Here is a 13,373-nt window from a genome sequence, read left to right as displayed (position 1 = left end):
AGATGTTTATTCGTTGTTATAGGCTTGATATGGTGAAGAAGTGATATGGTCACATCTCCACAACAGGCAAATTATGACACCGGCACTCTTTTTTGTCTTAGCTATGAAGGAAGTAGCTTCAAACAGAGTAGCTTCCATATCTGTAGGTGGAGTGTCCACAACATACATTAGATCTGTAGCACTCTGTGCCCCCACACACTTATGCTCCATCGTGTAAAGTCTCCCATCACTTGCAGATATCTGAATCAGTACATAGCAGTTCGATGAATTCTTGGCTATATAAATGATTCATTCTGGTTTAAATTTAACTGGTATCAGTGCTCAAAAGTAACTTGATCACAATTACCATATCTTGTAATGATTTTAGGTTGCACAACCTTTTAGGCAAATTACAAACTGAAGTGCTGTGCTCCTGGTGAGCACTTTCAGCAGGGCAATGTGGTCATTTCACGGCTTCACCGAAAGTCAATTGAGCTTATACACTTGTCTGGTGTTTTTTTAAAAGCATAGAAATGTCACAGTGGGGTGAGAAATCATTCCTAAGATCCTCCCATGGTTACCTCTTTGTATAAATGCACCCCCATGAAGAAGAATAAAGATAAAGCCATGGGAGAAGGCCTGTTGATTTGCCTAAAAGCTTGTGTTAATTCTTCAATAAAGGAAAGTCCAGAATTTTACCTCTACTTCATCAGACTGCAGTTTTATGCAAATTATGTACAAGTGTGTGTGACAGGGTGTTTTGACACATGCTGGCCCCTCATTCAAGGACCCATCTGCATGGGGAGAAGTCCCCTCCCTGGGTCCATTTATGCAAGCTTCCAACCACAGGTGATTGTGGTTGTGAGGGCCACATAACCACAGGAAATTTACAGCAAGAATAGTGCTGATTTTACAGTACTTCTGGGCCCATTAAGAAATCAGGCAACCCATTTGCCTTGGTTTCAACAGTCACCAGAAGCACACAAATGCAGCCTGGTCATGTGAACAGGTTCCAAATCTCCAAGAACCTCATGGTTGGTTGTGTCAGTTTTAGGTCCCATTTGCCATCACATCACTTGCTCTCCTTTGCTTCAACCAGAAACTGGGAGATATACAATGTCAGTTATATTCAGAGTAGACCCACCGGAATCAATGGACTTGTATTTACTAATTTCAGTGGGTCTACTTTGCATCATCCAGTTGGATATCATCATTTGTTCCTATCTAGCCTGAAATGTTTTAATTAGGCTTTTATTGTTGAAAAAATGTTCTTTTTCCTTGGTGGCATTTTTTTCTTTCTTTAATTGGAATAAATGTGACTTCACACTGTCATTATGCCAAGGGTCTTTCTTCTGTGGAAATTCATTAGGTCTATGGGGAAGGATGTGAGAGCAAAGTGAACTGATTGCTCACTGAAGAAAAGGAAGTGTTGTTGTCAGTTGCCACTGATGGGTCTTCCTAATTTGATTACATCATTTTTTCCCCTGTGACCTATATTTCTCTTTTCTTCATTTAATTTTGGCAGACTTCAAATCGAACTTTTGATATTCCTCTTACACTGTCTGGAGCAGTAGTTTTGCGTGAGAGGCTAAATTACGAAGAAAAAACACGCTATTTTGTCATTGTCCAAGCCAATGTGAGTATGACTGACTTGTAATTTTTGGTGTCCATTGCGAATATAACTGTTTTTAAGGGAGAATAGAAACTGTATCTTCATATTTTATATGATGGGCATTTAAATTGTCATTATCAGCACATGACTTTTTTTAATTCAAGAGGGCATTCACCCCATGAAAATCCATCATTTGATTCATGCAGCATTGTATTTGAATGAACCATTGTAGATTAAATGCTTCAAGCAGACCTTGCATTTTACTGTAAGTCAGCAAATTATTTTGCAATCCTCAAGTGATCATCATCTGTTGATGAGATATCAAATGACTTGAATGCATGAGAATCAGCCCTATGTTTCTGCTGCCATGTAACACAATCTTTCACATATTTACTGGTTATAAAGGTGTTGGTGTTCAGTTGCAAAATAGAGCCTTTTTAGTCTGGGAAGGTATAGAATGATGCATTGTAGTGTCAATGAGTTTTACTGTTCTGTTGCAGCTAGCAATACTAATTTGCTGTGAAATTAATTTAATGGCTGCAGTTTAACTGCATCCTTCAGCTCTGAAATGCAACCTTTTGAAGATGCTTTTTCTTTCACCTCAAGTTGTGTATATCAAATAGAGGTGTGTGTGAAGCATTTTCCTGACATGTTATGTAACAGATATTTCAAGCTGAGAAATAAAGTGATGCCTACATTGTACAGAGTATACCAGCTGGAAAGCTTTACTTGGAATCAGCTTTACTATTGATGTTGTCTTTGCAACCAGAGCTGGCAAAGTTTCCATTCATTGCAGAATTCTGCAAGTTACTTGCATAATTATAAATCCACTTAAAAGGAGTCCTGAATTCCAGCCATTCTTGTGCCATATTTCATTGAGGGTGCTTCCAGACAACTCGTTTATTGAGCAGTCATCCTAAAAGGTTTGCTAGGAGGTTATAATGACATTTTGTCAAAGCAAGTGTGCCATGGACTAGCTGGATGCAGAGGGGTCATGGGAGGTATTAGCCAGGTGACCTCCAAGGGAAGAAGTCTCAGAGCCTGGGGGATGGTGGTGAGACAACAATGAATGGTTAGAGGTAAAGGGAGCAGACTGGGAAGAGGTGTCAGAAGCAGAATAGGTGAATAGGGTTTTGTGAACAGGAAGAATCTGCAGCAGAGCACAGTTCAGACTCTGAGGCAGAAGCAGGGATACTTCTGAACCACTTCTGAGTTCTTGCCTAAACATCAGTGTAACTGCCCTTGTTATTGTTTCTTAATGTGCTCAACATTCAAGGAGTTCAAGCTAGGTAATTTTAGATCCTGGACTCCATAGCCTTTTGGGGGACCCCACTTTAGACTCCCATGTCTGTTCCTTCAGTTATTTCTCTTCTTCCTGCCAACACTGCCTTTCTGTGCTTTCTAATTGCTTTTACATTCCTGATACAATAGAACAAAACGAAGAAACAAAAAGTTTCCATCCCTGGTTTTGAAAAATGCTCCCCTCTGAGTATGTGAAGTTTTTTTTCCCATTTTAAACTTCCTTAAATCATAATGCCATAATGATTATTATAGGACTAAGATGATGTTTGCTTCTACTATTCTGATGCAAAACACATTCATTTGCGAATAAGCACTATTGTAAAAAACAGTAATGTACTTTTAAAGTAAAGACAACAACAAAATGAGCACCTGTAACTATGTATAATCCCTGATGGCTACCAGCTGTCTTTTGAATGTTTTCTCAAAAGATGAAGGCAAAGAAAAGAAGATGCTGGAGTGATCAAAGTGATGCTTCAGTGAGTCCAAGCATCCCTACGCCACCTTAGGTGCTGATGCTGGACCTGTTTGCTGCTTTCTCCATTATCAGTTACTCTCTGGGTAGCCATTTCAGGACTCCCTGGGTAGCGTGATCATGGACTTCAGTCTCAAGTTCCAGTCTTAGCTGCATATTGCCCTTGTTGCAAAACTTCTCTTCTTCTTTACTTGCTTCCACCTGATTTCCTTCCTTCCTTTCAGATCTTGACACAACTTTGCCTCTTCTGGGTGCAATGTAATCCTGCCACCATTTTCTCCCCCTTCTTGCACAGTATCAGCCTTCTCTTTCCACCAAGCTCCTGGGTTTATCATCTAAGATTGCAAATTCAAACTTTCCCCAAGACCACATCTCCAATATCAGTTTTTAATTTATTTTCCTGGAGACATTGCACTTTCTATTTAGTTGACCAGCTCAACAAATGTACATATAGTAATATAGTGGGTTGTATCCTGCTAAGCAGATTGCCTTGTCCTTAACAGTTTGATCACCAAAAGCAAGGCATTAGCAATGTTCTACCCCAGACCCCCCATCATGAAATGGCTGAAAAGCAGGAATGGAATGTGAATACAAAATTAAAAATCTTTGTGATGTGATAATGTTGCTACCGTTTTGAATAAGAATAGTCTGACTTAATACTTTTTCTACAGACTACTTTATTCCTACTAGAAAAGCAACAAAGAGAATTTATGAATTCTTCTGTCAGTAAGCAGAATATATAGAACACATACTGGTGTGCTGTGCTGATAAGTGATTCTATAATTAAAACCATACAACTTTCTCATTGGAGATAGAGGGGATTAAAATCCTTTGTTGTGATGTGTGGAAAAACAATGCTTATCAGTTCCAAATTTGCCAGAAAGAAAATTTTATCACATAATCTGTTTCCCCAAATCTTGCTAGATGGGAGGGGGGCTTCCATTTGAATGTTTTCTCCCTCACACACATGGCTAATATCAGATTTCTTTGCTGATATTGGATAACTTGCTTTACTTCTGAGACAAGCCCCATGACCCAAAAACAGCACAAAAGAAGTGTGATGATTTGGAGTCCAAGGAAGGAGAAAGGGTTTGAGGAAAATAATTTCTGTAGAAAAGAAAGATGTGTCATGGAATAGAGGTATAAAGGAAGGTCAAAAATGGGGGTGTTGGGAGGAAGGGAAGAAGATACATAGAAAAGGACAGAGCAAGGAAAGAGAGGATGGTAGGGTACAAAATATGATACTAAGATATAAAATAGTGAAATCAAGGAAGTGGGAACAAGGCTACCTAAAGCATATTTGCCTCTTGAGATAAAAAAAGGCTGATAAGCTCACTCACTCACTCACTCTCACATACATAACCACTCTTGGTTAGTAGTGGTCCCAGATTAGAGTTTTGTGGGGTCAGGGAGTGCAATGTTCACTTCCACCTGTCTTTGCAACATGTTTACAGCTTGCAGTTTTGATTTTCACATTATTATATGCAGTGATACCAAGACAAACAACTTTTATTGTCGGGTTAAATCCTTATTTTCTCCACAGGACCGAGCTCAAAACCTTATGGAAAGAAGAACAAGTACAACCACCCTTACTGTTGATGTCCTTGATGGGGATGACCTTGGACCAATGTTCCTTCCATGCGTATTAGTTGTTAACACTCGGGATTGTCGGCCGCTCATTTACCAGGCTAGCTTGCCAGAGCTCACGGACCCTGTAAGTACAAGAAGGGACTTTTTCCCCCTCTCCCTTTCTTTTATTTTCATTCATTCATTCTCTGCCTATGTTCAGGTCAATCACTCTCTTGTGTAGCATGATTCTCTGCCCAGCAAGCCAAACACAATCCAACAAGCATATATTGTGGCCTGTCAGGTGCTTGAACATCCTTTTGTTCTTGCAGGTCCATGAAGATTTCAAAAACTGACACCCCATCCAAAAGTGCTACGGCACACTGCAGTTGGTCCTGAAAAAGTCTTCTATTCAAGTTAACAAAATGGTTTATTTTCAAGTCTAACTTCAGCATGGGAACATTTTTTGTTTTTTTGTTAACACATAGGGAATGGAAGATTAATCTGGCTCTAATAGAAGGCTTTTTTGAACCCTAGGGACTACATTTGGCTCATGTGCTGGAAATTCTCCACCCCTGCTGTAGCAGAACATTGCTGGCAGAGTAGCAGAATCACTATTTTGTACCAGAGTTCAAGCAGAACAAGCACTCGTGCCACACCAAATGAGGGCTTGTTTTCATTTTACTTTTTGTACTTTGTATGTGTATATATCTGTATCTACACAGAGACACGTACTTGAGCACAATATGTATTTATTCTCCATCAGGTATTACAAACTGCTGCGAGTACCATTTCTCTTTCAGAATAATCTCTGAAATGGCGTTCCTTTCTTGACTAACATTTCAAGGGTATTTCTTCTTCTTAAGAGATGTCTGATTCCACATGTGCCTTCCCCCTAGACTCAGCAAACTATGGATGTGTAATGAGATATGTGTGCTCAAGTCCAAAAACAAACTAACTAAGAATTGGTCATGAGTCACCGGATACCTCTGGGCTTGTCAACATATATCCAGTATTATCTTCATCATGAACAACGTATCCTGGTCTTTGGCTGATGCTTTTGTATTCGGAGCCATTGCGGGTTCATCTGGGCACAAGACTAGTCACCTTACCATTAAGGCAGGCATGGATTGCTGATTATTTATTTACCATAGTAAACAGAGGTAGAAAAAGACTAAGGCCCTTAGTCAATTATTATCAGTGCTATTTTTCTAGAAAAAGAGGTGCTGCAACTCACCATGAATGCCTCCCTTGTTTTCTTATAATGGCAATGGTTCCCACTTGAGAGGTGCTGGAACTGAGTTACAGTGAGTTCTGGCTGAAAGAAGTCCTGATCTTTCTTTCTTTCTTTCTTTCTTTCTTTCTTTCTTTCTTTCTTGCCTTTCATCTGCCCTTCATCACTATTTCAGGTGGTTAGAGTGAGATGGAACACAAAATTATGTTGTAATCATTCACAATGTATTGACCTCCAAATTCTGTATTGGTTCACTTTCCTGCAATACTTTCCCTTTTGGTTCTTACTTTATTCTACCTAGCAAAAGGGTGGTGGTGGAGTTCAGCATTCCAAATGTCACATATTTATATTGTCACCTATACAGTAGCTTTTCCATTTATGGATGCTGGCAATTTTTAAACATGGGATGTCACACCAAATTAACCAGAATATTGCATTTTTAAGTTTTAAATGTAGCATTTAAGAAGGTCTTTTTTGGTCTGTGTCTGTAGCACAATTATTTTCAGTCATTGTTGTTGTTTTTGGTTATGTTGTTGTTGTAGTTAAAGCAGCCTGTGATGTAAAAAATAGAGAGAAAGAGATTACATCTGTAATGCAATTATTTCTTCTGGTAGCATTAAACAGCATGATACATTGGAAACATACAAAGTCTCAACAAAGGAACATTTTTTTATTTTACATGTGACTGAGGAGATTAAGGTGGCTGGCATAATTTAATGGACTCTGTTGAGGAGAACACTATTTGTTTAAACATGTGCTTTATTCATGACTTCCAGGAGCCAGCTGTTAATAATGCCTCTGTGAGAAACCATTGTCTTCTGAATATTAGTTTTAGGCCTATACAATGTTTTGCTTTGATTTGTAATATTCCACGAAGCCGCTTTTGGGATTTGGCTGGCCTTTTTTTATGGTCTAAATTGCCCCCAAACTGCCAGTTTTGTAAAGGAAGTTTTCCCAAGGGTGTTGAAGGAGCTATATTATTTGCTCCTTGTCAAGAATACAGATGTTAACACAAGCATTTATAACAGAAATAGCTACCCTGCGAGTCGAAAGGCTGGATGGTTAACAACTGGTTTTGGGATGCACAGGGGGCTAAAGGTGAAGCAGGTACTCGAGGAAGTCGTAATGGATGTGGCGGACTCGTGTCATTTCGGCAACACCAATATTTTTGCCTCCCTACCCTGCTATAACACTGATGGTATAATGTGTACTTAAGGTTGTAAGAACATCAATATTAATGGTGTTGAGCAGCTGTGATGTATTGTGACAGCTCAGTAATAGAACAGAAATCGGAGTGTTGCCTGCTTTCAGCCAACAAATGTGTAGTTTAAAGGGAAAATTCTAAGCATCTGAGCCAGCGTTTAATACGAGGCTGTTATCCATCAAATCAATGTGCCCCTAAATGACAGCAAGCTTAAAACACAATTGCATAGTTTTAAAATCAGAAGGGCGATTGATAGGTGTCTCGGAGACAGTAATTAAGATTTTTTGTTAATCGGTAAAGAAAGAGCACTTTCCCAGTGGACAGCAAAAAGTTTCATTTGTACCCCTCCTTTCATCCTTTCTCAAGTGAGTGTACATGAGAAAGGGCTGCAGATCTGTGGCAGACTGCATGCTTTGGATGCAAAAGGTCCCAGGTTCTTTTATGTCACTCTGACACTTGCATATCTGCATTTTATTTTGTTTGTTTATGATTTCTCTCCCACTTGACTACATGTACATGTTGAACATAACTTGCATTAGTAAGTGATACAGTTTCCCTAATGTAATTGTAAACTGAAAAGATTTCGGAACCTACTTCTTGGATGTGTCTGGAAACAAGACCAGAAGTGTGAGCCGTATGTGGTGTGGGTAACTCTACACCATTTGTAAACAGCTCTCTATATGAAGCAGCTGTAATTGTGTTTCTTTTTGCTTTGCCCAAGCCTCCCTCCAGTCTTTGTGTAATTTCTTATTCCTTGTGTTTGATCTTCAAAGAGAATATTTCATAGCAATTTCTATTCTGCATTACAGAAACAAATAACTGATGTCATTTTAAAAAGATGTATATTTTGTATGTATGTAGGTATTTATTTATTTTTCTATTTTTCCTTGAATAATGCGGTTCCATTTATGTACATAGACATATGCTGTAGAGAACAGAAACTGGGTGTTTGGGTGGGTCTGGAGATGGTGTTTTGACAGATACTCAGTTATTCTCTTTTCTGACCAACTACCCAGTGTTTCAAGCTTATCAAAAGCTTATCAACAGCCCTTTAGGAGTGAACTCCCACCTCAACACACAACACACACACAAACACAAATTAACAGCAGAACTAAAACACAGGATCAAAATCCATCCTACGCCATAGCCATAAGGTGTGTTCAGGCATGTTTCCCTGCCCCCATCTCTGTCTCTCACACACACACGTGCTAGGGTGTGACCAACTTAGCCCAGAATGACAGAATGCACCCCAAATAAATATGGCTGTCTGTTTTTGAATCATTGCCAAGTTCAAAGAGTTATTGTCATGCTAAAGTTCATTGGTTCCACTTAGCGGCATTGCTGCTGCTTTGTCCTTTACCATTTTTCATTTTGACTGCATGATTTGTTTTCAAAATGTTTTTAATCAGACATTTTCTGCAAGAAAAACGTCACAACCAACATTGTAGACAATGCATTTCAGGGCAATCTGTGATATCTGTGTATGTCAGAACGGATGTATTCTTTGTATAAATCTCTCCCTTCTCACCAAACTGAAGGTCATGAAGCCGACACATACACAAGGGCTTGCCAGCAACTCATTGTTTGTTTTGGCACTTAGTATAAAGCAGGGTTTTTCCAAATGACTTCTGCAAATATTATCTTAGAGAAAACACAATTCATCAAGGTTCTGCATGAACAAAGGAAAAGCTATTTTGTCTTGAAGTTCTAATGTCCTTCATGTGGCACATTTGATAAACCTGAGAACCACCACACAGAAGACTGCACTTTGTAGCTAGGGAATGTGATGAATGCCAATATGATCAATGCCACCCAGGCCAGGAAACACTGGCTTGGGATTTTTAAAAAGTGATATCTCAAGGCTTTTCTCTCTCTCTCTCTTTTTTTTTTTTTTGCAACTTACCGTTCTTCAGAGACAACTATGAAATTTCCACATGCTAAAACCAATGCATGCTACTGTGAATAATAAAACATACCTTGACTAATACTCAGGAGACAAATTTTAAGACTTAATTTCTTTCACATTTCTGTGTTTCTTGGACAGATTCAACAACATTTTTTGCTTCCCACAGTCAATCCTCTTTTTGGTGGCACCAGCAGTGCCACCATTATCCTCCTAATCTCTTCTGCCATCGCCTATTCTTCCTCCTGCTTCTCTCTCTCTTAGTCCAATTCTTAATGTATCCCAATGTGCCTTTTGTACACAGAATATTATGTTTGTAGATGGAGCTGGTAGCTGTGAAAGAATGGTTATCCAGTCTTGTTTCCGTCTCTTTCACCACTGTGTGTGTGTGTGTGTGTGTGTGTGTGTGTATCCAAGGGCACCTGAGACCTAAATCAACCCCTCTGCACCCTAATTGTGCCAATCCCAATGCCTATGATTACTTGCTTGCTTCTGGTTCCTATTACATGAGCCTAAAACTGTATTTCACGCATGGAGGAGACAGGAGAAAACAGTTTTTCTGAACTGATTGAGAGGTCTATAACAAACCTGGTTTCACATTTTGATAATGAAGAAACTTCAAGATTCAAGTTTTAGAACAGGATATACATTGTCATAAAGAGACTAGGTAGTATCCAACTAAGTTATACTCAGAGTTAGACCCATTGAAATCAATGGACATATAAGAGTCAAGATCTACACTGTGGCTTAGTACAGGTGTGAAGAACCTTGGACCTCCAGGTGTTGCTAAACTACAGCTCCCATCATCCTGGGACATTGGTCATGCTTGCTGGGGCTGATGTGAATTATAATTCAGCATCCTGAACTTAATCAGATATAACCTAGTGTTTCTTTTCTAAGGTTTTTAGGCTTCTGTTCCACCCCCACCCCTCTAATCTTTCTTGAAACCACTGGGCAGAAAATACTTCTTAATGTTATTCTTGTGTGACAAATTCCATCCTTTCTCAATCATCTCCTAAAGTATTTTTCACATTGATGCTGTTTTGCTCTTAGAAACAAAACACATTAACGCTTTGGGGGGTGAAATAAAAACTTTTCTAAAACTGTACACTATTCTGAAGGCAAAATAAATCCCTGGAAAATAACATCTCCCCTGTGAAATCTCAGAAGTGACACTAACAATTTCAAGAGCACAAGGTCAAATAAAACCTTTGTTTTTGTGACAGTGGTGGTGAAATTGAAGTATTTGTTTTCATGATACAACTAGTTGACTGTGCAGCTATAGTAAAGGCCTTTCCTTAACTATATAGAGAATTCTCTATAGCCTAGCATATATAGAACAGAAAAGAAACCCCAAACTGTGCAAGGAACTTCAAAGAAAGCTTCAAAGTCATCTCTGTGCTCTCTAGTTATAGGTCTAGACTGCGTAGACCTCCACATCTTACAAAGCCTTTCACTGTTCCTTTGTAGCAGCAGTTCAAACTTCTTATAGTCCTTTCCCATTTATGAAGGCCTCTCTGGCAGAGCAAACAATAATTTATTTTTATTTCAAGATTGTATGGCAATGCTGGTTCCAGTTTAGAAACATTTAGACACCTTAGTTCAGGATGACCATGTTCCCTCCCTCAGACTGGCATCACTGGGCACCTGCTGAAGCCCACATCACGAGGAAGCCCTTTGCTGACCTCTGGAGGCTCCCAGGGGAAGAATTGTGCTTTCTCCCACGCCTATGTGCCAGTTGTAATGAATAAATAGGGAACTTCCTGGCATCTAAACCAGGTGCCTCCCTGGAGTAATGTGGGGTTAGTGAGTTGTTTAGCACAGTGAAAGTATAAGAAGCCTAGGCAGGCTATGTAATCTCCATTCATCCAACTGATGAGCAGAAATTAAAGATGGCAGTGAGATTGGCATGAGATTGGGTACTTAAATGGGAAGAAGGGGAAAGTCTTTGCAAGTCTCCTCCCTCTTCCTTCCTCAGCTTCCACTCTAAAGCAAAGTTAGAGTTGTGTTTGGTTTGCCATGTGACAGAGAAGGTAGAACGAGACGAGGTTTTATTTTCCAAGGAAAGGCAGAGCACTGTCAAGCAAAGGCAACTAACTACAAATGCTTAGCAAAAACACTCTCAGAAACAGCCTTCACTTCCTCTAAGGGCTGCTTTGCAAGTCTCCCTACATTCCTCTTTTAAACCCACATTGGGTTTAAAGGGGGATCACAGGAAGTTCTTCAAAGCAGGTGAAGCAATCTTGACACCTGGATGGCCCCGCCTACCTGTCAATCATGTGATATTGATGTCATGGGGTTGACAAGAGAGTGCCCCCCCATCTATCAACTTTATCCCGAGAGGCTGGCCCTGAGAACCATCCTGGCCCCTGAACTAAAATGTTTCCCCATCCCTGCTTTGCCAAATTTACTTTACCAAAAGGGATGGAAGAAAAATTGTGCAAATGGCATGTTCATGGGACCAGAATGCAATTGTTTGAAATGATTTTTAAAGGTAAATAGCAGGTTCAGGGCATCTGATCCAGATCAGAAACCTGGCATAGGAAGGTATTGAGGGGGTAGAGGTAAGAAGCCTTAACTCCTTGTCCTCTTCTGTTATTCTAATCTAATTTGTTGGGTTCCACTCTTATTACCTGCACTTGAAGAAAAGCTTCCATTTATGCCACAATATATGAAATCAAAGAGCATACTCCTTTGCTTTCTCCAAAAACCTTGACACTTCAAGACTGCCCCTGAATTGATGGTGTTAATTAGATTATAATCTCTCATCCTAAACAAGTTCTTGTCAGATAATAAATTTAAATGCTAATGGAGTTGATGCATGTGTGCTTACTATCTTTAAAAAGACATTTGGTAGGTGGTGAAATATTAGATACAATTTAGTCCTGTCACCTCATCTCAGCCACAATCAGAACTTTAGGGATGGAATTAGACTCTTAATATTATTATTCATGTTTGCTCACTTGCGGCCATTTAGAAACAGTCTATCTTCCCATTAGGAAGTTGTAACTGTTTTGTTGTCATTGGGCTGACTATGAACAATTTGTCATTTTTGTGAGAGCCACTGATATATATTTTTTTACAATTTGTGGGCAAAAGCTGAAATCATTAGATGGGGTAGAGAAGAAAGCCAATTGCAGTTTCAGGTACTTACTCCTAAGGGTTTTATTTTGCTTTGTTTAATTGCAGCTGGGGATTTATTAACTATGGCATGTTTACGGTGTAGTGCTATGGATGTTTTCTCAGAAATTGTTCCACTTGACTAAGTGTTGCATCTTTAGTAGCTTTAGATGCGTGACAAACTGACATTCACCTTTTGGGTGGAAACTACTTCAACAGCTGTAAGAAGCTATTTCACTGAGATATAAAGCCATCCTTGTAATTTAAATATTTTCTTATTTATTTTTCTTGACTCCCCCCCCCCCAATATTTTAAAGATGGTTTCAGTTTACCACAACATGGGAACAGAGAGTCATCAGCAATATAAATACAAAGTGATTTATATACAAAGTGAAGGGGAATGTTAAGTCTTCAACAGATTTACAGCAAGACTTGCCAGGTACTAGATATTACAACTTAATGAAAACCGCCATTTCATATTAATGGCATTTAAATGAGATGCCTCTTTCAGCAGCATCAAAACAGAAAGGTTTGATGAGCTCCTGATTATGTGGTAGTTTAGGCTTAAGGCTTCATGCACTGTTTCAGAATGATTTCCCCCCTTTCTCATCCTTTTTTATTCTATTATTTTTATTTTTTACCTTTTGATGAATTGTCTGTCCTCCATGTGCAATCTCCTGATAAGTGGTGTTTTTCAGTAAATGTCACTGAAAACAAGTGAAGCGAAGGTTAAAAATTATGAAGATGTGAATTTACAGATAATTAATTTTTATCTGCATAGGGCTGCACAAAGAATGACAAGGCTAATTAAAAGAAATTGGCACTAATTTTAATATGGAAATACACGAAGCTTAGGAGTGGAGGGGTTTGTGATTCCCTCCTGGCAGATGTGCAAGCATTTATTTTACCTACACAGCTTTCCGGCTGTGGAAGGGTCTGTTTTATATGTGTGCTTTGCAAACGGTTCAGTTTTTAACCTGA

The 13,373-nt window shown here is 39.2% G+C and overlaps 1 protein-coding gene across 18 annotated transcripts in view; it reads left to right on the top strand.

The window, feature by feature from the left end:
* Window positions 1–13,373, top strand: part of PCDH15 (protocadherin related 15) — a gene marked incomplete at its 3' end in the record, with an annotated part of 626,354 nt that overhangs the window by 413,649 nt on the left and 199,332 nt on the right. For all 18 annotated transcript variants that reach the window (XM_081912931.1, XM_081912944.1, XM_081912932.1 and 15 more), the window contains 2 exons: window positions 1,505–1,615; window positions 4,909–5,079. In XM_081912931.1, coding sequence (XP_081769057.1) covers window positions 1,505–1,615; window positions 4,909–5,079 — 282 coding nt within the window. The remainder of the gene's footprint in view (window positions 1–1,504; window positions 1,616–4,908; window positions 5,080–13,373) is intronic.

Source organism: Podarcis melisellensis, assembly GCF_964234715.1.
Source record: "Podarcis melisellensis genome assembly, chromosome: 5".
NCBI classification, from domain to species: domain Eukaryota; kingdom Metazoa; phylum Chordata; class Lepidosauria; order Squamata; family Lacertidae; genus Podarcis; species Podarcis melisellensis.
This window is presented reverse-complemented; position numbering and strand designations above follow the sequence as displayed.